At 37.9% G+C, this 27,241-nt stretch overlaps 2 protein-coding genes and 1 pseudogene across 3 annotated transcripts; 2 read left to right on the forward strand and 1 right to left on the reverse strand.

Annotated features, from left to right (window-relative positions):
- Window positions 1-114: 114 nt before the first annotated feature.
- Window positions 115-10,792, reverse strand: LOC121395812 (transmembrane protein 52B-like). Of its 2 annotated transcripts, XM_041570251.1 has the most exons (6): window positions 10,422-10,786; window positions 7,812-7,876; window positions 6,254-6,297; window positions 4,936-4,974; window positions 2,840-3,015; window positions 115-532 (listed from the first exon to the last, which is right to left on the reverse strand). In XM_041570251.1, the coding sequence occupies exons 2-6, from the start codon at window positions 7,854-7,856 to the stop codon at window positions 318-320; spliced, it is 519 nt and encodes a 172-aa protein (XP_041426185.1). In that variant the 5' UTR covers window positions 7,857-7,876; window positions 10,422-10,786; the 3' UTR covers window positions 115-317. The 2 variants fall into 2 exon arrangements, with proteins under 2 accessions (XP_041426185.1, XP_041426184.1); XM_041570250.1 differs by lacking the exon at window positions 7,812-7,876 and having other exon boundaries at window positions 10,422-10,792.
- A 6,622-nt stretch (window positions 10,793-17,414) lies between these two features.
- Window positions 17,415-18,615, forward strand: LOC108695744 (taste receptor type 2 member 125). The gene has a single exon (XM_018224715.2). It carries the CDS (start codon window positions 17,425-17,427, stop codon window positions 18,457-18,459), a length of 1,035 nt encoding a protein of 344 aa, XP_018080204.2. The 5' UTR covers window positions 17,415-17,424; the 3' UTR covers window positions 18,460-18,615.
- Window positions 18,616-20,313: 1,698 nt separating this feature from the next.
- On the forward strand, window positions 20,314-22,522 carry LOC108696967 (annotated as a pseudogene).
- The last annotated feature ends 4,719 nt before the right edge of the window (window positions 22,523-27,241 follow it).

Genomic DNA, 27,241 nt, shown 5'->3' on the forward strand with positions numbered 1-27,241 from the left:
CTGCCTCCCCTCCCGACAGGTAAGTCGGCGAGGGGGGGCGGCATTGCAGGAGCCGCCTCAGGCGGCCCTTAGGCAAGAATCGGCGCTGGGTAGGAACCCTACAACCAAGCCTAGTTCAACAGCATTTTACCATATCTTTATGTAGTGAATACATCCTAGATTATAACACTATTGTGCTTTACTCTGTCCCTAGTCAGTAAAAGAATTGCATGATTAAGTTTTAGACCAAGTTTTTTTTGCCACTCTTTCTCTGCTTGACAAGTTCTTCTGACATGGTGGTTCCATGGACTCCTCTCCTCCTCAAATGTTTTTGTTCCTCAGGGTAATGGAATCTCATTTCTTTCTTCAGGTACAGATGCAAGTTTGGGAGATTTGTGGGTGCTGCGGGCGACAGTGAAACGGCTCATTCTGACAGCTTCCTCATAACACGGTGGGGTTTCAGGTCCAGCAGGAGTAAAAGAAGTAGGTGCTCCATGAGAGTGAGAAACAGCAAAAATCCTGCGTGCCGCCGGGCCAAACACTGACTGTAAAGCTGGGGAAAGAGAATCCAGACAACTGTGTGAGGTCACAGATTATTGTATAGAAAGTGAAGTTAAGGTTAAGTGAAGAAGTCGTAACTTGTATACTGCTTATAACCATTTACACTGAATAAAGACTCGTGTGAATGCATGAAGGCTGATTTATCAAACTTTTTTTAGATCTTAGATTTTTTTTTGCATACGTGAGAAATGTCACAGAACGTTTTTCTTTGTTTTTTTTTGTTGTTGCCTTTTGGGTGTTTATCATTTGTCAAATTGAATTATTTCTTGCGTTGTGTAAGATTCCCATAGCAGTTAATGGTAAAGCAACTCTGGAATATTAAAAATTCTTAAGTGGAGGGGTAGACTTTCATTAAGAAATTCTGATGTGCCAATGTCAGCTTTGAGCACCTACCTTCTTTTTTCATTAAAAAATGGAATAATGGATAAACATCTGAAAATCTTGATTTGCAACTTTTCATTGAGACTCAACTACACTTTTAACATTAAAGGGATCCTGTCATCAGAAAACATGTTTTTTTCAAAACACATCAGTTAATAGTGCTGCTCCAACAGAATTCTGCACTGAAATCCATTTCTCAAAAGAGCAAACAGATTTTTTTATATTCAATTTTGAAATCTGACATGGGGCTAGACATTTTGTCAATTTCCCAGCTGCCCCCAGTCATCTGACTTGTGCCTGCACTTCAGGAGAGAAATGCTTTCTGGCAGGCTGCTGTTTTTCCTTCTCAATGTAACTGAATGTGTCTCAGTGGGACATGGGTTTTTACTATTGAGTGTTGTTCTTAGATCTACCAGGCAGCTGTTATCTTGTGTTAGGGAGCTGTTATCTGGTTACCTTCCCATTGTTCTTTTGTTTGGCTGCTGGGGGAAAAAAGGAGGGGGTGATATCACTCTAGCTTGCAGTACAGCAGTAAAGAGTGATTGAAGTTTATCAGAGCACAAGTCACATGACTTGGGGCAGCTGGGAAATTGACAAAATGTCTAGCCCCATGTCAGATTTCAAAATTGATATAAAAAAATCTGTTTGCTCTTTTGAGAAATGGATTTCAGTGCAGAATTCTGCTGGAGCAGCACTATTAACTGATTCATTTTGAAAAAAAATTTTTTCCCATGACAGTATCCCTTTAACCTTTAATAAACTGGCCTCTAATTGATTTATAAATTCAAGGGGCTGACTTACTAAAACTCAAATATTTTTATGAAAACAAAGTCAACCAAACTCCCTTCCATGAACTGAACTCGTTTATGAATAATTTTTCTTGGAAAAAACCAGAGCGACAAAATTTATCGTCAATTCGTATAATACAATTGATGCTCCAAAAACTCAATTTTATTGTACAGTTTAACCCCCATTTTACATTTTTCAGGGGACCAGTAAAAAAATAGTGTAAAATCCAGGAAAATGTAAAATCAGAGAAATGTATTTTTCATAATATATAGGTGGGACCACAAAACAACAATGTAAAATGAGGGAAAATTTAAAATCAGGGGATGTAAAATTGAGGTTCCACTGTATTTTCACTGCAAAAACTTGACTTTTTTGGATTATAAAATGAAAACCCTGACTTTATCGGATCATCCAGCACAGATCATGATGTCAAGAAACATCTTCAGGGACATCTGCCATTGACTTCTACATGACCTCGACGGGTTTTAGATGACTTATTTTCAGATTTGGATTTTTACCAGAAAAAAATCGAGGTTTAATAAATGGGCCCCTTAGTCTGGGGCCAATCACATGCTTTAATGTCAATCAAGGTTAATGTATGTGCACCAAGTCCCTTTTACATCCTATTCTCACTTCTAATTCTGGAAGGACACTTGAAGAAGAAGAGGGATCACCCAAAGAAAACCTTCAGAGAGATCATTAAAGCTTCACATTATTATGCATTGCTAGTTTTGGAAAGTGCATCCTGGAGACTTTATTGGAGTCAGTTCTTGAACAGTTGAGCCTCCATATTACATTGTACAATTAGAGACTTATGTGGGTCTTGTATATATGTTGACCCCCAGCCCATCAGCTAGATATTTTTACTCGTTGCCAACTAGTTTTAGGAACTTCACTTTGGCGAGAGTTGGAAACCAAACCACAGGTCCATCTAATACAGCAAAAAGACAATAATTGTAGTAGAAAGCATCTTCTTGAAGAATTGGGGGATGTTGATGAAGAAACTAAAAATTGTTAGAAAGGAATCAAGAGTAAAGAATATAAAGACTAGAAAGAATGGAGAAATACGCTCATAGTATAACAATAAATAGAGTTCCTTCTAAAGAAGACTATTGACTTAATGACTTACAAGTAATGGTGCTTTGTATGGTGCTGTCGTGGTCAATGGCTATCACTGTCACCTCACATGGCCGCTCTTCTCCTCCTCCTCCTTCGGGGAATCGTTGTTGTCTCAGGTAGCAGCAGCGCAGACAGACACAGGTTATTCCACATATCAGAAGAAGAACCCCGGCAGTTACAACCAACCTTGGGGCAGGTCAATAGGACAACAATGAAGGGAAGTAAATAAATAACAAAAATAGGTGTATTTTTAAGATTGTAAACTGGAAAAAAAAACCAAATATAAACCAATTAATGAAAGATGAGCCCAACTTGTCCAGCAGCAGACTTGTGTAGACTTGTGGCAGAGATGATCAGGAATGTTTAAAGGGAGGGTTCACCTTTAAGTGTACTTTTTGTATGTGATAGAATGGCTAATTCTAAGCAACTTTTCAATTGGCCTTCAATTTTTCTTTTTTAGAGTTTTTGAATGATTTGTCTTCTTCTTCTTCTGACTCTTTCCAGCTTTCAAATGGGGGGTCACTGGCCCCATCTAAAAACAAATGGCCTGTAAGGCTAAAAATGTAATGAAACTTATTAAAAATATCACATTTTTCAAAGTCGGGTGAATAGGATTGACCCTAAAACTCGAATTGAATTCGATTCGAGTTTTTTCTGTCGAGAAGGCTGCAAACATCTTCAAATTGATCCCGGGACGTCTTCTATAGGCTTAAACAGCAATTTGGCAAGTTTAAGGTGGAGAACAGTCAAATTTGTTTTCTTAAAGGGCCAGTGTATGATAAATCTCGACAATCGAATTCTAATTTTTTAAAAAAACTCTAATTGAATTTTAACAATTCCCTAGTCGAATTTGAAAGTTTTACAAAAACAACTCAAAAATTCGAATTCGAAAATAAATCTGCCCATGAAAGTAAGGGTGAACAACCCCTTTAAATAATTCCCTAGCAACCAGAGTGCTAACATTGCAAACTGGAGAGCTGCTGAATTAAAAGCTAAATAACTCAAAAACCACAAATAAAAAAAAATGAAGACCAATTGCAAATTGTCTCACAATATCTCTCCCTCTCTACATCATACTTAGGGGGTTATTTATCAAAGGTCGAGTTGTGTTTTCCCTAAAATTCAAGTTTATCGAGGGTAGTTTTCAGTAAAAAACTCAAATTTTCTGGTTAAAAAAAACACATTTTTCAGGGTTTTATAAAAAAAAATGAATGAAGTTGGAATTGCCTTCTTTATAAATCTTCCAGTACTTTCCACCAACAACAGAGTTATATCAAATTGCCTACGGCTGTAGAAATGGAGCGTGTGTTGAAGAATTGCCACTGAAATCAAACTCTTATCAAGATCACTTTAACTGCGTATTTGCTCAAAAGAATTTCTTCGTCTTCCCCAAAAATTAGAAAATAGATTCTTGGAGACTTAGGGGCAGATTTATCAAGGGTCGAATTTCGAAGTTGAAAAAACGTCGAAATTTCGACCATGGAATTGAATTACTTCGACTTCGTTTTTTTTTCATCGAATTTGGCCATTTGCCGTCAAAGTAAAATCAATCGAGCGATTAAATCCTTCGAATTGAAGGATTTCAGCGATCGATCGAACAAACGATTTTTCTTCGACTTCGAAAAACTGAGAAAACTGCTCTAGAAGGTCCCCATAGGCTAACATAGCACTTCGGCAGGTTTAATTTGGCGAAGTATTGAAGTCGAAGTTTTTTAAAGAGACAGTACTTCGATTATCGAATGGTCGAATATTCAAACTATTTTACTTCTAATCAAATTCGAAGTCGAAGTGGTAGTATCCTATTCGAAGTATCCAAAAAAATTACTTCGAATTTCGAATTTGTTTACTTCGAACATTCACTTCGACCCTTGATAAATCTGCCCCCTAGAGAAGAACAGAACATTTCCATTAAAGTTGTAGATTTGCAACAGGGAGATTGAGATCATCAATACATTCAAATGTCAAGGCTTCATAATAAAGCCCTTGAAATGCTATTACTCCTGCCTGTGCAATCTCCAACCTCCCCTCTGTGTCCCCTTCCCGACCTCCCACCACCACAGAAGTATGTCCTCCATCCGAATTTGTATGAATAAACTATGGGCTCACCAAATGTACCACTGGTTCACCCACTCGGTCTTGGAGCAGCTGCAAAGTGGGAAGTTTGTGGGTCAAGGATAAAGAAGAAGAAAGAAAGATAAAATGTTTATAACATGAAAAACTGTGAGTCGTTCATAATAGAACAAACTATTATTAACAGCATATTAATGATATCTCTATAATTCCCCTGCTTGAAACCCAGGCCAACACTTGTACTTGAAAGGGAGTTGGATTATAACTTTGACAGTGACTGGAAGTGATATAATTAATACATATTTCTCAAGTGAATTTACCTGGTAATCAGAGTAAGTCATTGTAACACCTATTTGCTATAGGTCCCTACACTATCTTTCCCCATTATACACTTTTATTTAAAGGAGAACTAAACCCTAAAAAATGAATATGGTTAAAAATGGCAAATTTTATATACTGAACTTATTGCACCAACCTAAAGTTTCAGCTTGTCAATAGCAGCAATGATCCAGGACTTCAAACTTGTCACAGGGGGTCACCATCTTGGAAAGTGTCTGTGACACTCACATGCTCAGTGGGCTCTGATTGGCTGTTGAGAAGCTAAGCTTAGGGCTCGTCACTAATTATCCAGCAGAAAATGAGCTTCCCTGGCTGTAATATAAGCTGATGCTACAGGTTTGCTGATTATTAAATTCTGATGCTAATTGCACTGGTTTCTGTGCTGCCATGTAGTAATTATCTGTATTAATTACTAATCAGCCTTATATTGTGACATTTCTATTCTATGTGTACTGTATATTGTGAGTGGGTCCCTAAGCTCAGTAAGTGACAGCAGCACAGAGCATGTGCAGTGAATCAGCAGAAAAGAAGATGGGGAGCTACTGGGGCATCTTTGGGGACACGGATATTTTAAAGGGCTGTGGTTGCCTTGGGCTGGTACAGAAGCCCAAAATATAATGTACAACATTTCTACATACTCCTTTGGTTAAGCTAGGTCTCTATGTAAAGTTGCTTCTAAGCTCTCAAGAGTTCTCGACTAAGTAGTAATCAAAGTAGTTGGCCATAAGGCATTCAATCTGTTTTGGGCTTTCTGGGATCCAAAACTTCAGGTGTGTTCTTCTTTATTCATTATAGGGCAGAATAAGATTAAAGGGATGCCCACTCTTACAGATATTACACTCGCTGTTCTTTTTCCTTGTATAGGCTACATACACCTGTGTGTACAATACTCTGATATATGTGCAGTTTTGCACTTGGTACCATCATATAAAAGAAAAAGCTATTTTCCTAGAATCTATTTTCTTTTGTTTCATGTTAAGATTTTTTTGAGGTTTTATATTGACCAATTACTCACTGCTCATTGTTATCACAGTCTGAATCACCCCTTGTCTGCAACACCTGTAACACAATAACAATCTTGTAAGAAAAGGTTTGTAACGAAGCACAACTAGTCATTTATCAACACAGGGCAAATTTGTTCCAGAGTCCCGGGCAGTAACCCCTAGCAACTAATTAGTTGCTTAGCCAGCAACAAGTAGAACAATGGATTCAACGATTTGATTGGTTGTCAAGGGTTAATTTGGCCAGTGTTGATAAATGACCAGCGTGAGCCACTCACCTATTACAGGTACAGTATAGGATTCATTATCCCGGAAACCTGTTATCCAGAAAGCTCTGAATTATGGGAAGGCCATCTCCCATAGACTCCATTTTAAATAAATAACTACGTTTTTAAAATTGATTTCCCTAAATTGATTTCCCTTTTCTCTGTAATAATAAAACAGTAGCTGTTACTTGATCCCAACTAAGATATAATTAATCCTTATTGGAGGTAAAAACCAGCCTATTGGGTTTATTCAATGTTTACATGATTTTGTAGTAGACTTAAGGTATGAAGATCCAAATTACGGAAAGATCTGTTATCCGGAAAACACCAGGTCCAGAGCATTCTGGATGATGGGTCCCATACCTGTATAAAAATCACCTGCTTCACCCCTATCGGATAGATGGATAGATGGATAGATGGATAGATAGATAGATTAGATAGATGATAGATAGATAGATAGATAGATAGATAGATGATAGATAGATAGATAGATAGATAGATAGATAGATAGATTATAGACAGATAGAGATAGATGATAGATAGATAGATAGATAATAGATGATGGATACTGTAGATAGATAGATAGATTAGATAGATAGATAGATAGATAGATAGATAGATAGATAGATAGATAGATAGATAGATAGATAGATAGATAGATAGATAGATAGATAGATAGATAGATAGATAGATAGATAGATAGATTGTATCATAATATCTTGTTATACTGTTATAGCTAGAGAGCAAAACTGTTTTTATGTGAATTATTTGGATAAAATGGATTCTATGGGAGACAGCCTTTCTGTAATTCTGAGCTTTCTGGATAATGGGTTTCCAGATAATGGATCCCATACTTGTATACAGTTAATATATATATATATGAGGTCTGTATTAGTATGTGTATATACGTACACTGGAAATCATTTGGAGGGTTTAACCTGAACGTTGCTCTTTTTGCAACCCAACTTAAATATGTAAGTGTGGCTAAATAGCTAAACTGATTTTTATATTGTATATTGTATGAGTGGGCTTTAAACTCAGGGAAGCGACTGCAGCCCCAGAGCATGTGCTGTGAATCAGCAGAAAAAAAGATGAAAATCAGAGATTTTCACTTCTAATGGGCTGTAGTGGCCGTGCGTTTGGTACAGAAGCCCAAAATGTAGTGAGTAGCCTTTGTTGCCTGATCCTTATCATTATAAACTCTAGTGGCTAATGAAAATCTTCTAACTGTACTGTCACCATAATTGATATAAGAGCAGCTGAGCCTTCCATATACAGATATGAGATATTCTGCCTCCAACATTACCAGAAAAATCCCAGTGAATATTGACCAAGTGATCCATTGTTTCATGTCACTGTTCTTCAGAATACCTAACGGGGGGGAAGATCAAAATGTAATTTATAGATTAAACACAAAATCAGTCATAGAGCTGGTAGATCAGGTAGGTGTTAGAGGCCACTAGACACTGGGCATTTTTTCATGCCAAATACATATAAAATATAATAAAAAATATTCAGTGTATTTTAAAAATATTTGTATTTTGTTTAATGTGATTTAGTATACTTAGTAAAAACTGAGAGGCCACAGGTTTAACATTCTTTTCATATTTAACTAAAAAAAAATATATATATATATTAGGGATGCACCGAATCCGAATCCAGGATTCGGTTCGGTATTTGGCCAGGATTTTGAAAATTCTGCTGGAGCAGCACTATTAACTGATGCATTTTGAAAAAAACATGTTTTCCCATGACAGTATCCCTTTAAGAATAGATTTTAATTCACAGAATGGAGATACCTAGGGGTGATGTAACACATCGCAGTTTATATACATTTTAATGGAAGATTTAACACAGCAATGGCTTCTTAACACTGTGTAATGATATGTAAATCAGATTGATTTTGATTGGCTGAGCCTAATTAACACAGTGATGTATTTTTGGCTCTTTTTTAAAGCTTGTTTGCACAATGCACATTATCCTTGATAAAGGTCTCGAAGAGGACTGAAACATTGGAGTGGCTATACCGAAAATCACAGAAATCACCAAGGCAAGTGCTGGTCATGATACAATTGTGCTTGAACGTTTGTGAATGCTTTAAAGTTTTTTAATATGAATGTGACCTTAAACATCATCAACAAGTCCTAAAAGTAGAAAACCTAGTTAAACAAATGAAACAGAAATTATTATATTTGGTCACGTATCTATTGGGAAAAAAAATGATCCAATAACATATCTGCATGTGGCAAAAGTAAGTGAATCCTTAGGGTTATCATATAATTTGATGAGAGCCAATTGTTTTCAGTCAATGGGATGACAATGAGGTGTGAGTGAGACCCTGTTTTATTTAAAGAAAGAGGATCCAGCAAAGCCAGATCACACATACAATACAGTTGTGGACGTGTATCATGGCTCGAACCAAGGAGGTGTCTGAGGACCTCAAGGAAAGCTTACAAGAGCTTGGACTCCACCAATCAACAGTCAGACAGACTGTGCACAAATGAAGGAAATTCAAATTGTTACCCCACCCAGAAGTGGTCGACCATCAAGGATAACTCCATCTGCAAGGGGTCTAATATTCCGAAAGGTTACAAAGGAACCCAGGGCAATACCCTTCTAAACAACTGAAAGCAGGGATCAGTGAATGTTTATGAGTTCCCCATCAGGAGACACTGAACAGTAGTGGTGTGTATAGCAGGGTAGCAAGAAGAAAACCACTGCTCATCCCCAAAAATATTGCTGATCACCTGCAGTTTGCTAAAGATCATGTGGACAAACAAGAAGGATACCGGAAGAATGTTTTGTGGACAGATGAAGCCAAAATAGAACCTTTTGCCTTGAATGAGGAGTGTTACATTTGGAGAAAGAAAAACACTGCATTAAAGCATAAGAACTATATATATATATATATATATATATATATATATATATATATATATATATATATATATATATATATATATATATATTTGCAGGTGATGGCATATAGAACCGAAACGTCGGATAAAATAAACCTGATTTAATCAGCAACATTGCCTTTTTACAATTTTTGTTTTCTCTGGGAGTGCCGTCACCTGCATATATATATATATAGAATTGTTCCTGATATTCTACTGGCACCCAGGCTTCTACATATTTATGGTCGTGTGTTCCATTCACTGTGTCTATATATATATATATATATATATATATATAAATATATATATAAATATATATATATATATATATATATATATATATATACACACTTACTGGAACAAGGACCCAGGTACTATTCAGAAAGAGTTATATATCCATGTAGAAAGCTGAAGCACACTGGGATTTGTCAAGATAAAATTTATTTTATTAGATCAACGTTTCGGTCCTCGCAAGGACCTTTATCAGGTATAAAGGTCCTATAACGGAATGGCCGTCTCCCATAGACTCCATTTTATCCAAATAATCAAAATTTTAAAAATGATTTCCTTTTTCTCTGTAATAACAAATCACTAGCTTGTACTTGATCTAAACTAAGATATAATTAATCCTTATTGGAAGCAGAACCAGCCTATTGGGTTTATTTGATGTTTTCATGATATTCTAGTCGATTTAAGGTATGAAGATCCAAATTACAGAAAGATCCGTTATCCGGAAAGCCCCAGGTCCCGAGCATTCTGGATAATAGGTCCAATACCTGTATATATATTATATAGCAGTGGCAGCTATGATAGTGTATAAGACCAATGGCCATTCTATAAAATACAAAGAGTGAACTTTAAAGTGAAGCACCCCTTTAAAATCTATAAGAAAAAGTGTCAGCTCAGGACCCTCGTATAACTGATTCCTATTGAACACTCTCGTTATATGGTCATTACGAGTCATTGGAATAAATCCTCTTTTAGGAAGATGAAAGAATTGTTATAGTACAATTTCTCACCTCTGTGCTGCTTGGGAGATTTTTCTTTAACTTCTCACTCTGTTGCCGATACACCAACATCCATTGCTCTGGCCCCTTGAGAAGAATCGTTTGTCGTTCTCAGGACCTAAATGGAATTATCCCTCCTCCCCTGAGCTCTGCACATGAGGGTTATGCTCCTACATGCCCCCAGGTCTCCATTAGTTTAAGTGACAAGTGGAAAGGGCTTATAAGGAGGAACCTTAGAAGGAAAGATCAGCAAAGTTAATTGTTTGGCTCTGAGTATACCTTCCCTTTAATGTTTACGAGAAAGGCAAAAGATCAAGTTGAGCCCAGTTCCTATACAACCGTCAGGAATTTTTTCTTTCAAGAAAGTCCTGTATAAAAGGAGAAATGTGTATAACGTGGGGCCGCACTGATTTCCATCTTGCCTCTTAGTGCATTCTCCAATTCTCCCATTAAAGGGGAGATGAAGGCGATAAGATGAACACTAAACATGTGATGCATTCAGTACGTCCTTGTTCTGTGGCAGTCACAGCTGATATTCAGGAAGTCAGGGTTGGAGTTAGGGTGGACGGGGGACCCTAGCAATAGAGCAGGGATCCCCAACCTTTTTTGTACCCATGAGACACTTTCAAATGTAAATAAAATTTGGAGAGCAACATGCGCAAGCAAAAAAATGCGCAAGCAAAAAAATAATGCCAATTATTGGTTGTGATTGACTATTGGTAGACCCTTGAGGACTGGCAGCCTACAGGAGGCTTTGTTTGACAGTACACCTGATTTTTATACAACCAAAACTTGCCTAGAATTCAAAAATAAGCTCCTGCTTTGAGGCCACTGGGATCAATATCCAAGGGGTTGGAGAGTAACATGTTGCTCACGAGCTACTGGTTGGGGATCACTGCAATAGAGAAACACTGGAGCCCACATCAGAGTTGGGGGGGGGATTATAAAAGGTCCAACATGCTGACCCTCTAGAAGGTTTGCTGTTTGGACATCCCTGACTTAAAATACTTAATTGTTATACAATATATTACATACCTTTATCTACTTCCCATGTCCACATCCAGAGCATACCTCCTTGAAAGAAAATGGATTTGTAGACCAAAAAAAGGGTCATGGACCTCTCTACTGTTCTGTAAAACAGTGGTCTGGACCTTCTCAACTGTAATATACACATTATTACTTTATGCAACCACTGAATTTATTCAAAGATGTTCAATCTACAGCCGTCCCCCAGAAAATGTACTACAACTCCCAGCATCCCTCATTTGACCACAAGCTTTTGGCTGGGCATTATAGTAGTGGACTAAGAGCTGGAGAGTTACAGATTGCTGATTTAGATTTCAGAAATGTCCATACTGAGTAGCCATGGATAATTATTTGTTTCCTTTTTGTTTGAGCAATTTAATGTGTGTTCTACCTGTAATGTAATTACCTGCCCTAGGGGGGAGACTAAGGGGCTGCTTAGGCCTTTGCTGCTGTTAATATTAACAAGAGGAACATTAAGTGAAACTATGTGGAACCACTGGAAATGAGAAAAGGAGGAGGTGGTGGTGGCACAAGGCAGAGGAGAGAAATGGGTGCGGGAAGGTCACAGGGTTAACCCCATCACTTCCAGATTATTTCTGCTGCAGAACATCATTGGAAACAGAGCCCAAATGTGATAAGGATTATAATGATTTTGGAGCAAATTCATGATGGAACATTTTTTCTTCTGGGATGATTTCATCTTCTAAGTAGGTTTAATGAAACACTGGCAATCTCCCATTAATTACAGTAGCCAACATAAATAGGAGAGGATCTAAATGTAAAGATAAGTGATAAAAAAATATTAATATAATAACAAAAATCCCTTGCAACCTTAACTAACTTTAAAGGGGTGGTTCACCTTGACGTTAACTTTAAGTATGTTATAGAATGGCCAATTCTAAGCAACTTTTATGTTCGCTATTTATTTTTTATAGTTTTTTAATTATTTCCATTTTCATCTGACTTTACAATGACCCCATTTAAAAACAAATGTTTTATAAGGTTACATATTTTTTTGTTATTTTTATTAGTCATCTTTCTATCCAGACCATTTCCTATTTATATGCCAGTCTCCTATTCAAATCAGTGCATGGTTGCTAGGGTCATTTTGACCCTAGCAGCCAGATGGCTGAAATTGCAAGCTGGAGAGCTGCTAAATAAAAAGATAAATAACTCAAAAACCACAAATAATAGAAAATTTAAACCAATTGCAAATTGCCGCAGAATATCACTCTCTACAATGAATACGTCATACTAAAAGTTAACACAAAGGTGAACAACCCCATTGAATTTCGAGCTGGACAGACAGTTTAAAAGCAACTACAAAAATGGAACCTTTTTGCAAATTATATAAATATTAAACTTAAATTTAATTGTAAGGTGAAAAGCTAGGTTTTTGACCTTAAAATCATTTTTATGTGTTTCTCATTTACATTTTTTTTGCTTTATCCAAAGATATATTATATTTTTGCACCTGGATCTTATATTTGTTTATCTGTTATTACTTGCCCTAAAATGTCATAAAAATGTTCAATGATCTTATTTCAGTAAATTTTTTAGTTTAAAAAAAAATCTGTTCTGTAACTGTTACAGACCAACCTCATTTTCTGCTGGATAATTAGTGACGAGCCCTAAGCTTAGCTTCTCAACAGCCAATCAGAGCCCACTGAGCATGTGAGTGTCACAGACATTTTCCAAGATGGTGACCCCCTGTGACAAGTTTGAAGTCCTGGATCATTGCTGCTATTGACAAGCTGAAACTTTAGGCTGGTGCAATAAGTTCAGTATATAAAATATGGCGTTTTTAGCCATATTAAATTTTAGGGGTTAGTTCTACTTTAATACTTGCTGTCCTTGATTTTGTTCTTGTTGGACATGTTTGGATTTACAGCCAAATTTGAGCAGAGAGAGTGATGATACAGGAAAAGTGTGGTTGCCATTCAGCAAGAGAAAGATGGTTTTTGAGGAGAGAGAGAGAAAGTGGAAAGATGCAAGTTGGAAGAAATGCGAATGCTTCTTTTTCTTATTAAATTTCATTGGATCAGGTGGACAGCTGTGTGTGTGCACAAGTGTGTGGGTTTGTGGTCATAGACTAGAAATCAATTCATGCAAATATGGGGTTTTGCTCTCTTTGAATTTTGCTGGCAAATCTTTGCAAGGATCAGATGTCATGGATGTTCCAAAACCTGCTTTCACTAGGTGCAGCGCGGGCCTTTAGAAAGCAAATTAGCCAATCTACTCTACCTCATTGTATTACTGTAAATATACTGTATAAGCTCAGGCCACTATGGGTATATGGGAAGCTGAGAACTGTACTGGGTACAGGCTACACTGGGGCTGTTTAGTGCTCCTTTGCCATTACTTTGTGTAGCAGCTGGGGCTGGCAGTGATATTGTGTATGTAAGACCAGCTTTTTACTTTCCTTCATCCCTCCGATCACCAGGGTGCCAAAAGACACAGAGCACCCATGTAACATCCAGGTGGTTAATTCAATTGAGACGCAAACACTCAGTTTTTAAAATGCAAATGTATTTCCCCAACATTCCATGAACTGCTGCTGACTCCAGTGGCGGACCAGGGTCCGCACCCCCTCAGGGCCCCCCGGCAGCCCGCTCGCCAGTGAAATCCGTCGTGAACGGAGGGGGGGCGGGGCCCGGCTGCGCGTCACGCACCAGAGCCCGTCCCCCTCTAGTTACGGCACTGGCTGACTCGTAGTGATGTTTTAGCCATGACTTGTAGTGATGTGCAGGCCGGCCCGATACCCCCGGATCGGGCGGGTTCGGGCTGATCTTGCACTCCTCTTCGCCACCTTCAAATGCCGTCTTCCGACATCCAGGTTCTTCTTTTATAGACGCCACACCTTTTCCAGGAAAGATCGTAATAGCAACGCATATGGCCACCTTTAGGGACCCTTTACTCCCACTATTCCGGTAAAGACCTAGCTGAAAGACAGTTAAGTGCTCTACCTGGGAATAAGCTGGAGTTAAAATAACCCCATTTCTATAGTGTCATAATTATAACAGTTCATTGGATACCCATGGAGCAACCAACATTTGTGCATGTTTGTAGTCAGAAACTGGTTAAGATTTCATGCAAAGTCAGTTTTTTGTGTTTGCTGTTCTCTGTGATTAATTTTGCTAACAAATGGGTGTGTGGATCAGATATCAAGGACTTTCTGGTGAATTTACCAGGTGCAGAGGTGGAGCTTAAAGCAAAATAATTACTCAATCTGCTCCACTTGACTGTATGCCTGTAATGATACTGAATCTCTTGTAAGTCCTGGCCTCAAGGAGTTCAAAGTGGTTACATCAATAAATATGTCATGTGTATTTAGTACCTTTTATGTACTATTTGGGTAGCAGGTCTAATAGCCAGGGATAGAACCACAAAAGATACAGAAGACCATCAGAGCTAGGCATTGAGACTGGGCCACTTTGGACACAATGGGCCAGATTCAATTCAGTGAGAAAAAGGTTCATCATGTGATAAGTCATGGACGAGATTCAATTTGACATGCAATTCAATTCAGGGAAACTTATCCCACTGTTTATCACGTGAAAACTCTATTGAAGTTTATGGGGAACAAACTGGAACTGAATTTTGAGAAAAAATGTTTTCTCCTAGAGTTGAATCTTGTCCATGACTTTTTCACATTATAATCCATGAGATAACTGTTTCTCACTGAACTGAATCTGGTCCAAAGGGATTACATGCAGATCCACATTATTGGTGATCACCTGGATACCTAACAGATTAAAGTGCAGCAGCTGCTTCAGCTTCAGCACTGGAGCTTCAGGTCGTCCTCCTGACTGAGCATCTCCACCTATAAAGATATTGATGCTAAATCTAAGCTCTTCCCAGGTCCTTTGCAGTTCCCAGCTGTCCCATAGGCTGATCTACTGCAACCTGGCAATTAGGGACTATCACAGTCGAAAGGAGAGTCTGGGCTGCTGTGCAAGATGGTTGGAGGGCTGCACAGATGTGTCCCCTCTGCCCCCTACAATACTATTACATTTAGGACCAGCCCATTTGCCTTTTGAACCTCAATAAACTTTTAAGTCAGAATAAATATGCACATGTTCATGGATATCCCCTGGTATATTTCCCACCCCCCATGTTATTAGGATATTCCCAAACAATGGGTCAGATTCAGTTCAGTGAGAAAAAAGGATGTGCTCCGGACCTCTATCCAACTTTTTGTATCCCCTTCATTATAATGAATTTAGGGCCAGACGATCTCATTACCACGATATCGAGCAACCAAGGTGGGCCTGTTGGAGAAAAGATTAGCTTGTTTGGCAACCTAGCTAAACTATAGAATCTTACAATGTATGGCTACGTTAAAGGAAAACCAAACCCTTGCTAATAAAAACCTCTACCCTACATAGACCTCCCTACCTTTTTTTAATAATACAGAAGTTGCAGTGAGTCTTGTGACATAAATTACATTCATATGCACTGATTATAACGGATGACATCACTAAGCACCATTTCTTATGATATTTACAGTATAGATTTATCTTGTATTATGATAAAATATCTCCATTATGTTCGCATTTACTGACCATTTTCTAGATACTTGCTTTTAGATAAAAAAAAGTTTTGAAAGAACTTTTTTTTTTCACATAGATTAACGTTTATAAAAATGTCAACTCATTCGTTATTACATAATTGTTCTTGATTTTCATTGTTTAGGATGTTGTTGTTTTTGTAGCTGTTTGTTTAGGTGACCACACATTGGCCCAGGTTTAATTTAGTGAGAAAAAGGATTATCATGTGAAATTCAATTCAATTTGAGATGCGATTCAATTCAGAAAAACTTATCTCATGGTTTATCTCATGTGAAAACTATATTAAAGTCTATGGGGAAAAAACTGGAACTGAATTTGGAGAAAAGTTTTTTTCTCCTCAAATTGAATCTCGTCCGTGACTTTTCACCTGATAAACCAGGAGATAACTTTTTCTCACTGAATTGAATCAGGCCCATTGTTTCAGTAGATATCAAATGTAGATAAATATGAGACAAAATCACATTCATTATATCTCATATATGTATTTATATCTCAGAGGGATAATTACTGAATGTCTACCTGTACTAGATAGACTGCACCTAGAAAGGCCTGTAGCACCCATTCCAATACAGGGGAAAATAGCACCAACACTCTCGTTCTTTCCAGCACCTCCTCACCAATTGCAAAAACTAGTTTATAAACCCAGGGGCAAATTTACTTAAGGTCGAATATCGAGGGTTAATTAGCCCTCTATATTTGACTGTTGAAGTTAAATCCTTCGAATTCGAATATCGAAGTTGAAGCATTTAGCGGTATTCGTTTGATCGAACGATTAAATCCTTCGAATCGTTCGATTCGAAGGATTTTAATCCATCGATCAAACGATTTTTCTTTGAGCAAAAAAAGCTACAAAAGCCTATGGGGACCTTCCCGATAGGCTAACACTGACTTCGGTAGCTTTTAGGTGGCGAACTAGGGGGTCGAAGTTTTTTCTTAAAGAGACAGTACTTCGACTATCGAATGGTCGAATAGTCGAGCGATTTTTAGTTTGAATCGAAGTCGAAGTTGAAGGTCGAAGTAGCCCATTCGATGGTCGAAGTAGCCAAAAAAAAACATTCGAACATTTTCCTCTATTCCTTCACTCGAGCGAAGTAAATGAGCCCCCCAGTGTTCATTGCTATTTGATTTGGTCCATTAACAGCACGTGGCATGACTTTAAGCTAAATAGAGATATTTACATTGACAGACTTTGCTTAGTTTCCATAGGATTAACAAGAGCATGAATATCAGGAATATTGAGGTGTATGCAAAGAGTCAAGGATCTTCCCAGTATATGACTGGCTGTTATTTCATATTTGCATGAGTTGTGATAATGAAAATTACTTTTTTTTCTCCTGCTGGAACAATATTTATGCTAGTCACAAAAGGCAAGAGAGCACAACGGAAACCACAAGCTACTGAAGAAGAAGGCAATAAAGATGTACACTTCAAATTCAATTTTCAACATGGAAGCAGGAGCAGGAAATCTGACCATGGAACCAGTGCATCTAAATCAGTCAAGCCTTTCAAATTTAAATCAAATAGTCTCCTCTTGGATCATAATATTTGAGGTGTTCATTGGGAGTCTGGCTAATGGATTTATGGTTATAGCAAGTCTGATGGACTTTGCTTCTCGCAAGAAGTTTGGCGCTAGTGAATCCATATTAATATGCCTTGGACTTTCACGCTTTGCCTTCCTGTGGACCCTGTTTTTTATGTTCTTGATGTCAACTTTTTTGAACAGCTTGATAGATAAATATTTGGATGTCCTCATGTACGTCTTCCTGTTCCTTAACAATGCCAGCTTGTGGTATGCCACGTGGCTTTGCATGTTCTACTGCGTTCGTATTGTCAACATCAGCAACTGTGTTTTCGTTGTTTTCAAAAAGAATTTCGACCGCTGCCTTCCCGTTTTGCTTCTGGGTAGTTTAGCCCTATCAGTAGGCTTGAGTCTTCTTCTTCTCTGCAATAGTATAACAAATGTGGACTTGACGGCATCTACAGGCTCACGACCATTAGGGATGTCCAGTAAATCCACCTCACGTTTTCTAATTATTTCTTTCATAGGGAGCATTCCACCATTTCTAGTTTTCTGCATAGCAGCTTGGCTGGTGGTGGATTCCCTTAGGAAGCACACGCGGATGATGAAGGAACAAGAACGGACAAGTTTTAAGGAACCATCACTAGAAGCTCACTACGGGGCACTGAAGTCTGTGGGACACTTCTTCTTTTTTTATGTACTTTACATCATCTCATTCAGCCTGTACCAATCAGGGATAGCCAGCCCGAACTCTATCGGTGGATCCATTTGTACAGTGTTGATCGGATCCTATCCATCGGTGCATTCGATATTACTTCTTCTTCAGAACAACAAGCTTCAACAAAGCCTCATGAGTTTTTTCCAAAAAATAAGTTGCCATCAGCATGCCAAAGTGAAAAAAGCAGAGTCGACTTCTACATGTAATACTACATAGTTTATCATGCTCATTCTCTGTAAGCAAAAGTATCTCTATCCAATTATTCTGATTGCTGCTCAGTTTATTTAAAGGCATTAAATAATGTGGGATCTATTCGAAGTTTGTTGACGTGGGCTTATGATACAGGTAAGGGACCTGTTATCCAGAATGCTCAGGGCCTGGAGTTTTCTGGATACTTTAAGTAATTTGGATCTTTATACCTTTAGTCTACTTGAAATAAACATTAAGGGGCAAATTTACTTATGTTTGAATATCGAGGGTTAATTAACCCTCGATATTCGACTGCTGTATTGAAATCCTTTGACGTCGAATATCGAAGTCGAAGGAACGATTGAACGAAAAATTGTTCGATCAACCGATTAAATCCTTCGACTCGTTCGATTCGAAGGATTTTAATTCGAACGATTTTTCTTCAACCAAAAAAAGATAGCAAAGCCTATGGGGACCTTCCCCATAGGCTAACATTGACTTCAGTAGGTTTTAGGTGGCGAACTAGGGGGTTGAAGTTTTTTTTTTTAAAGACAGTACTTTGACTATCAAATGATCGAATAGTCGAACCATTTTAGTTCAAATCGTTTGATTCGAAGTCGATGTTGTAGTCGAAGGTCGAAGTAGCCAAAAAAAACATTCGAAATTCAAAGTTTTTTTTATTCGATTCCTTCACTCGAGCTAAGTAAATGGGCCCCTAAATAAACCCAATAGACTGGTTTTGTTTACAATAAGGATTAATTATATATTAGTTGGGATCAAGTACAAGCTACTGTTTTATTATTACAGAGAAAAAGGAAATCAATTTTAAAAATGTATTATTATTTAGGTAGAATGGAGTCTATGGGAGCATCAACTTCTATGACAGATGAAATTCATTTTCTACTTAATGATTTCTGAGCATGTAGTATCTCAGCAACTGCCTAGAGCACACTGAGCATGTGCAGTGCCACTGACACTCCTAACAAAATCCAAAATGGGGAGTTCGTCTGCACAGCTCTGAAATTCCTGGAGCATTACTGTTAGAGAGATGATGATCACTTAGGGGCAGATTTATCAAGGGTCGAATTTCGAATAAAAAAAACTTCGAAATTCGAATAATTAAAGACCAACCGAAATTTATTAAAAAATCTAAGTTTTTTTTTTGTTGGTGAATATGTCGTTAAAGTTCGAATTCGAATCGTACGAATTGAAGTAACATCATATTCAATCGAATTCGATTCAAAGTTTTTTTAAAAAAAAACTTAGATTTTTCAAAGTCCACCAATTGACTCCAAATAGGATCTAGGAGGTCCCCCATAGGCTAAAACAGCAATTCGGCAGGTTTTAGGTGGCTAATGGTTGAAGTTGAGTTTTTAAAGAGACAGTACATGATACATTTTGATATATGAATGTTCTAATGTTTTTCAAATTCAAATCGATTTTGGACTATTCCCTAGTTAAAGTACACAAAAAAATAGCTCGAAATTCAAATCTTTTTAATTAGAATTTTCACCTCGACCCTTGATAAATCTGCCCCTTAAAGTGGCCATACACACACACACCAATATTTACCGTATGAAAGATCTTTCGTATGACAATCTGTGCATGTGTGGTGGGAGACAAGATGACCAATATCGGGAAAAAAAGCCTTGGATATTGGTCATCTTGACGATTGGGCAGGACTGAAAATTTTTCTTGGGCACCTTTGAAGCATCGCAACACTACTGCTGAACTGTCAGATAGAGCTAAAGAATAATTTTTGTTTTTACCTGCATATCTGACGATTCAGCTCTTAAACGTTAGTAGAGTGGACAAATAGCTTGTATGGCCACCTTTAGGCTGGTGCTGCAAGTTCAGTATAACCAATACAGCATTTCTAGCCATATTTGTTTTTATAATTTAGTTAAGATATTAAGGAATACATTTTAAAAAGACTTTATTCAAGAATATGCTCTTTGATAGACAGCTAAATAACGAAGCCTCCCTCCTACAATAGACAAGTCCTGAATATGATATTCCCAAAGTCCTCAACTACTTCTCCATCGTGTCAGATAACTCAGTTTTATTGAATCCCTACCAGTGGATGTCAGACCTTGTTTTAAGAACCTCACATTGATTTTTTTTTTTTTTATAAGACCCTGCTCATCCTGCTCTGTTACCTGTGGACCCCGTAACTTCTTAAAGATCCTGCCATTTCTCTAATTATAAGGCAATAAAAGTGACCTCTGGTGGGACATGACATTGTGAAAGCCAAGTAATGTTGTCCTCTCAGTGTTCAGCACTCAGGACAGATGTATCTGTTTAGGACTTATTTGCATAATTTCCATAGAACATCACTGGTTGTTACTTCATATTTGCATGGGCTATAATAACACAATGATCTTCAGGTTTAGCTTAGAATCTATAGAATACATTTTGGTCTGGACAGAGAAGGCGGCAGAGCAGGAGAAAAAATTGGTGCCAAAAGAGAATAGAAAGAAAGCAAGAAAAAAGTAATGGATCTGTCTGAAACGAATACAACAATTAACATGACAACATTAAACCAGTCCATCTCTGTAAACTCATATCAGGTGGTCTCCTTGGGCATCGCAATGACACAGACACTCATTGGAAGTCTGGCGAATGGATTCATGTTTTCAATCAATCTGATGGACTTTGCATCTCAGAGAAGTTTGGGATCTGGTGATTCCCTATTACTTTGCCTCGGTCTTTCACGCTTCATTCTCCAGTGGATTTTATTCACAATAAACTTGTTGTCTTTTTGGTTTACTGACCTGGCAGTTTTATACATACCTAAAATCGTATTCTCCTTCCTGTTTTTTAGCAACACCAGCTTGTGGTTTGCCACGTTCCTCTGCAGTTTCTACTGTGTCAGCCTTAGTAAAATTGACAACTATTTTTTTCTATAGATAAAAAGGAATTTGACCGCTGGCTTCCTTTTTTTTCTTCTTGTTAGTTTTGCAATGTCAGTGATCTTCAGCCTTCCTCCCGTCTACGTTACTTTCCACAGGACGGGCAACTGGAGCATTGTGAAGTCTTCTTCACCATTTTTGTTTGTCAGAGCGAATATCCCGTCCTTTCTTACAGTTTCGTTCCTGGGCAGTGTTCTACCGTTCCTTATTTTCTGCAGAGTAGCTATTTTGGTGGTTGTGTTCCTCTGGAAACACGTTCTGAAGATGAAGAGGCAAGAGAGGACAGGCTTTAAGGAACCTTCAATGCAACCTTACTACAGTGCAGTGAAGGCGTTGGGGTATTTTTTCCTCTTTTATTCCTTCTACATTGTGTCCTTTAATTTGTTTATATCAGGAATTGCCACTTTAAACAACTGGATTGGCTGCTTTTGTACAATGTTGATCGGATCCTATTCATCTTGGCATTCAGTTGTCCTTGTTCTTCAGAACACCAAGCTGCAGAAAGCCTTACAGAAGATCCGATACTACTGTTGTCCAGTGAACCAGACAGTTACTGACCCTACCTAAAATACTGTGCTTATTCCTATTTGAATTAATAGTTTTTCTTTTATTGCCTAAAAATTGCTTACCTGTTGCATCTAGTTACCACCATAACAGAATATTCCATGTTGTTTTAATTTCACTATAGAAGTTTAGCTTTCTTGTATTTATTTATTTTTAAACTTTATTGGCTTTTTTGTGCTGTTTTAGGAGGATCTGTTACACTTTTACTTTCAGAGCTAGTCCCATAGGCAAAAAAAAACCCCTCCAGGCAATAGTGTAGCAAGTTTAAATATTAATTGTAATTTATATTTGCTCTTTGTAAAAGGTTTGCTCCAAGAGGATACATGTATAGGAAACCCATTATTTGGGTTCTGTAAACCATTTAAGTCGCAGCAGAATTTTGCATTTCCCTTGCACTCAGTGGCAGTCATTTCTGGACATTTTGGGTCAGGTTCTATTCGAAGAGAGAAACTTTTCTGCAAATTCAATTTCTGATTTCCTCATAGACCTCAATACCTTTTTCATGAGATAAATTCTTCTCAGTTAATCGAATCTTATCCTTTGAGCTCTCTCTATTTAGAGGCAATTCTTGGGGGTCTCCCAAATAGTTTTCTGAGCCATTTCTGGTTTGTACTCCCAGCTGGAACAAAAGAACACACCAGCACACGAGACTTGTATCTGCAGGGCAAGCCCTTGCAAAAGTTTTTACTGCGGGTAGCACCACCGCAGTAAAAACTTTTGCAAGGGCTTGCCCTGCAGATACAAGTCTCGTGTGCTGGTGTGTTCTTTTGTTCCAGTTACTGGGAGGCCACTGTATCCTCCATCCATCGAGCACCGAGCTAATTTACACATCTACATAACGGGTGTGCGAGGGTCTACTCCAATCGTTGAACTCCCAGCTGTACACTTCCAACATTGAATAGAACTGGTCCAGCCATCAGAACACTTTATCTTGCAAGGCCAAACATTCTTCTAAAAGTAGAGTTACACCAGGGACCATACATATCTAGAAAGTGCACATTCTCACGAATCCAAATAGATAAATAAATATTTTAAAATTAGAGGTTTCTATAAATATTTTTGAAAATTCTGAAAAAAACAATTTACAGTATATTGTCTCTCATATATCATTAGGTACCAAGATAAGATGCTGTATATTTGAATTGCAAAAGTTTTATGCCCAATATGCATAGGAGAGCCAAAGTATGTGGCATGAAGTCAATAAAAATAGGCCACATGAATTGTCATGGCCGTCACTGCAGCTGCTGCAAAAAACAGCAGATTTACTGTATTTTACAGTAAAAAAAAACAAACTTCACCCCAAACTTAGAAAGTACATTCTGCTGAATACATAATGGGTTAATGTCTTTCGACTCCAAACTACTAAACCACAAAGCTTTTCTAAATTTGGCTACAGTTGAACTGAATCAAGGAGATAATAAGTAAAACGTATCTGTGTGCAAGCTGCTTAACCTCTGCTTTGCTTACTAAATAAATACTATATTGTTGAATGTGTGTATTTGTCTTTATTGAGTGATTACAGAGGGAAACAAAATACAAAATCTTTTCATGTAAGATTCTTTAAAAGCCCTGCTGCTCTCTTGCCTCTAAAACTGGCCAAACAAGGGCAAGACTGAGAGGTGCAAACTGGAGAGCTGCTGAATAAAAAGCTAAATAAGTCAAAAACCACAAATAATAAAAAATGAAAATCAATAGCAAATTGTCGCAGAATATCACTCTCTACGTCATACTAAACGTTAATTCAAAGGTGAACAAACCCTTTAAAGGCAGCTGTTATAATTGATATAATAGTTGCTAATATTCCTCAATCCCCAACATGGAGCCAGGCCGTTCAGGCGCCCCAGGCAACCTGGTCGGTCGCAGCACCCAATATGCGTCTCATGCTTTTATAATGTCATGGAACTCCTTGGTGACTTCTATATAATACACAAAAAGCCATGAATATCTTGTAAATTATATCCTTATAAACGGTGAGTTCTGATGTCATCAGTTATAAACGGTGAGTTCTGATGTCATTTCTGTCACATGACTTGCTGAAACTTGTGTATTATAATAAATAAAGTACCCCCAGTTGCAAAATATGATGATATTAGAAGTTACCTCGGAGTTCCATGACCTGTATAAACACACTCAGCCTTCGGCCTCGTGTTTTTATATGGTCATGAAACTCCTCGGTAACTTATAATATCCTTATATTTCACAAGAGGGGGTACTTTATTCACTATATATTTAACAACTTTATTCATTATATAATTTGATTTGACAATGCATTATAGTGAGAAAGAGGTGAGTAGTGGGGCAACATTGTTGTACCTGCTACTTAGTGATGTCCCATGTGCACACAACTGAAACTTAAAAACCTGTGCATTGTCAAAATAATGTACCTCTGTGGTGAAAATAAGAGGATATTTTAAGTAACCTTGAAGTAACTGACCTGTATAAAAGCACTCCACCTCTTTATATGGTCATGGAACTCCTTCGTGACTTCTAATATCCATATATTTTACAGTAGTGGTTACCTTTTCCCTATAGAGGTATGGGACCTGTTATCCAGAATGCTTGGGACCTAGGAGTTTCTGGATAATGGATCTTTCTATAATTTGGATCTTCATACCTTAACTGTAATCTCCCCGAATCTGCCTGTGTGCCCTGACCGTAAAGCTGCTGGCATCAGCAAAGGCCCTCAGGTGCCAGTATCATACCTCCCAACTGTCCCGTTTTTAGAGGGACAGTCCCTCTTTTGACAGCTCGACCCGTAGTCCCTCATTTGTACTGGGAAGTCCCGTTTTTCTCTGCACTGAACAGCCAGAAAAAGAAACAAAGTTTCTAACTTAATTGGCTTTTGGCAGAGAGCCCAGAGCAGCCACAGCTGCAGATAAGATACTTTTGTAACAATTTTGAGATAAGTAATTGTAACAAAATAAGATAACAGGTCTCTTGGGAGAAGTTAGACTCACAGCTTAAAGGACAATTCACCTTCATTAGCAAAATTGTAATAACTGAAAAAAAACGCAGAAATATGTTCAAACTTTCATTACCTGCCAGGTGACTCCAGCATCTGCTGAGTGTTGAAAATTGTCAGTTGGATAGTCCCACAGTAAGGACACATTGCCTGTGCAATAAACATCAATGTTATAATATGTTTGATAATAGTAATAATCAAACAATGCTTTAAGATGAGGGGCAGTGGTTAGCCTTAGGCCTAACTTTATGAAGTAGAAGAAACAAGACCAGACTACGTGTGTGGGAAAAGGGATTTGTGTTCTTAGCACAGGCATAATTTATGCCACACATGACACAGGAATTGTGGGGAAAACGCCTGATTGTGATTAAAGGATAAGTTAAACCTTAAAAATAAGTGAATGTAAAATTGATGATGGGGCTATTCTAAGGACATTTGCTATGTACATTCATTATTTATTTATTTTTAATTCCAAGATATTAAAGGATACTCACTGCTGTGAGAATTTTGAAATCTGACATGGAGCTAGACATTTTGTCAATTTCCCAGCTGCCCCTGGTCATGTGACTTGAGCCTGCACTTTAGGAGAGAAATGCTTTCTGGCAGGCTGCTGTTTTTCCTTCTCAATGTAACTGAATGTGTCTCAGTGAGACATGGGTTTTTACTATTGAGTGTTGTTCTTAGATCTACCAGGCAGCTGTTATCTTGTGTTAGGGAGCTGCTATCTGGTTACCTTCCCATTGTTCTTTTGTTTGGCTGCTGAGGGAAAAAGGGAGGGGGTGATATCACTCCAACTTGCAGTACAGCAGTAAAGAGTGGTTGAAGTTTATCAGAGCACAAGTCACATGACTTGGGGCAGCTGGAAAATTGACAATATGTCTAGCCCCATGTCAGATTTCAAAATTTAATATAAAAAAAATCTAGCTGCTCTTTTGAGAAATGGATTTCAGTGCAGAATTCTGCTGGAGCAGCTCTATTAACTGATTCATTTGATCAACCATCATTTTTACCGGCCAGGCCAGTAAAATACCGGCCAGGTGGCAACCCCACTTCCAACCTTATCTGGACTTTAACAATGGTGAAAACAATTAAATTAAGAAAAACTTTTTGGAAGGTGAACTACCCGTTTATTACAATGAACATCAACAGACTGTACCTGAGCAGGTGACTCCAACATCCTCAGAGTGTTTACAATCGTGTTTTTTCAGCCCAGGTTGAGGACAGTCCCACAGGAAGGGCCTTTGCATCCCACATTATCCAGAAGAATCAATCCTCTGCCTTCACCAAACCCAGCGCTGCCATTGAATGAAACAGCAGAGCCGCAGCCCAACTGCCTGTATACAACTTGTGTATCAATTATATCCCATGAGTCGTCACACACTGTTCCCCAGGAGCCTTCATAAAGAATTTCTACTCGACCCTGACATTTACTTCTTCCATTTACCAGCTGCATGGCTGTTGGCTTTGGATCTAAAATGAACAAAAAGATAAATCTCAGTAGTTTTGCCAGAAAGATTTGTGGGCGACAATTCGGAGTCCTGCGTGGAACCAATTTTTGAGACCCGGACCCGACCTGAACACGCAGCCCGCGACCCAAACTGCAACCCACATATTTACCCACTTGAATCCACTACCCGATCCTGGGCCACATACCTGCGACTCGCAGACACTCATCAGGGTACCTGTTTTTTTTTTGCAGGTACCCAACCCTCTGGCTGATTTTATACCACATATACCTGTATTTGAATTACTTTAAAACACTTTTTTTTTGGTGTTACTGTTCCTTTAAGCGCAATACTAAAGGGCAGATTTATATAAAAAGAGTTCACCACATTCATTCTTATGAGATTTTTAGAAGTGTATTTATCAATGGGAATTAAATTAGAGTTCATCATTTGATAAATACAATTTTAAAAAACACAAATAATAAGTTATTGATCAAGGCTACAAACACTACTACCTGTACTTTCCTTACTAATGGAAGACACCCACTACAATTCCAGTGTATCGTTTTCAAGAAATCCCTTCAAAATCTCAAAACACTCAGAAACTACTTACAGTGAAATACATATTTTAAACAACTGCCCCAACAATAAATTCATGAATCATAATTGGAGGTAAAAGCAATGAAGATGTTAAAGCAAGTTCAGCTACTGCCTATAAAGGTATGGGATCTGTTATCCGGAAACCTATTTTACATATATATTGTATATAAATATATATACAAATACTTGATAACGGCACTCACCTTTCCTTAACAGCATTGGCCAGGTGCTCACTAGAAATCATATGTAACATAGAAAAGAAAGCACTCACAGCAAAAGTCGAATAGAAGCAAATATAATACTTTATTGCATCACAACAAATTTGG

Source organism: Xenopus laevis, chromosome 7L (genome assembly GCF_017654675.1).
Source record: "Xenopus laevis strain J_2021 chromosome 7L, Xenopus_laevis_v10.1, whole genome shotgun sequence".
NCBI lineage: Eukaryota > Metazoa > Chordata > Amphibia > Anura > Pipidae > Xenopus > Xenopus laevis.

What these genes read in the sequence shown, in the direction of transcription:
- LOC121395812 (XM_041570250.1), bottom strand. Translation starts at nt 10,481, where the DNA reads ATGTTGGTGTATCGGCAACAGAGTGAGAAGTTAAAGAAAAATCTCCCA. An exon ending in GACTGTGATAACAATGAGCA is followed by an intron (nt 4,975 to 6,253) that starts GTGAGTAATTGG and finishes CCCACTTTGCAG; the next exon opens with CTGCTCCAAGACCGAGTGGG. An exon ending in GTGAACCAGTGGTACATTTG is followed by an intron (nt 3,016 to 4,935) that starts GTGAGCCCATAG and finishes ACCTGCCCCAAG; the next exon opens with GTTGGTTGTAACTGCCGGGG.
- LOC108695744 (XM_018224715.2), top strand. Translation starts at nt 17,425, where the DNA reads ATGTACACTTCAAATTCAATTTTCAACATGGAAGCAGGAGCAGGAAAT.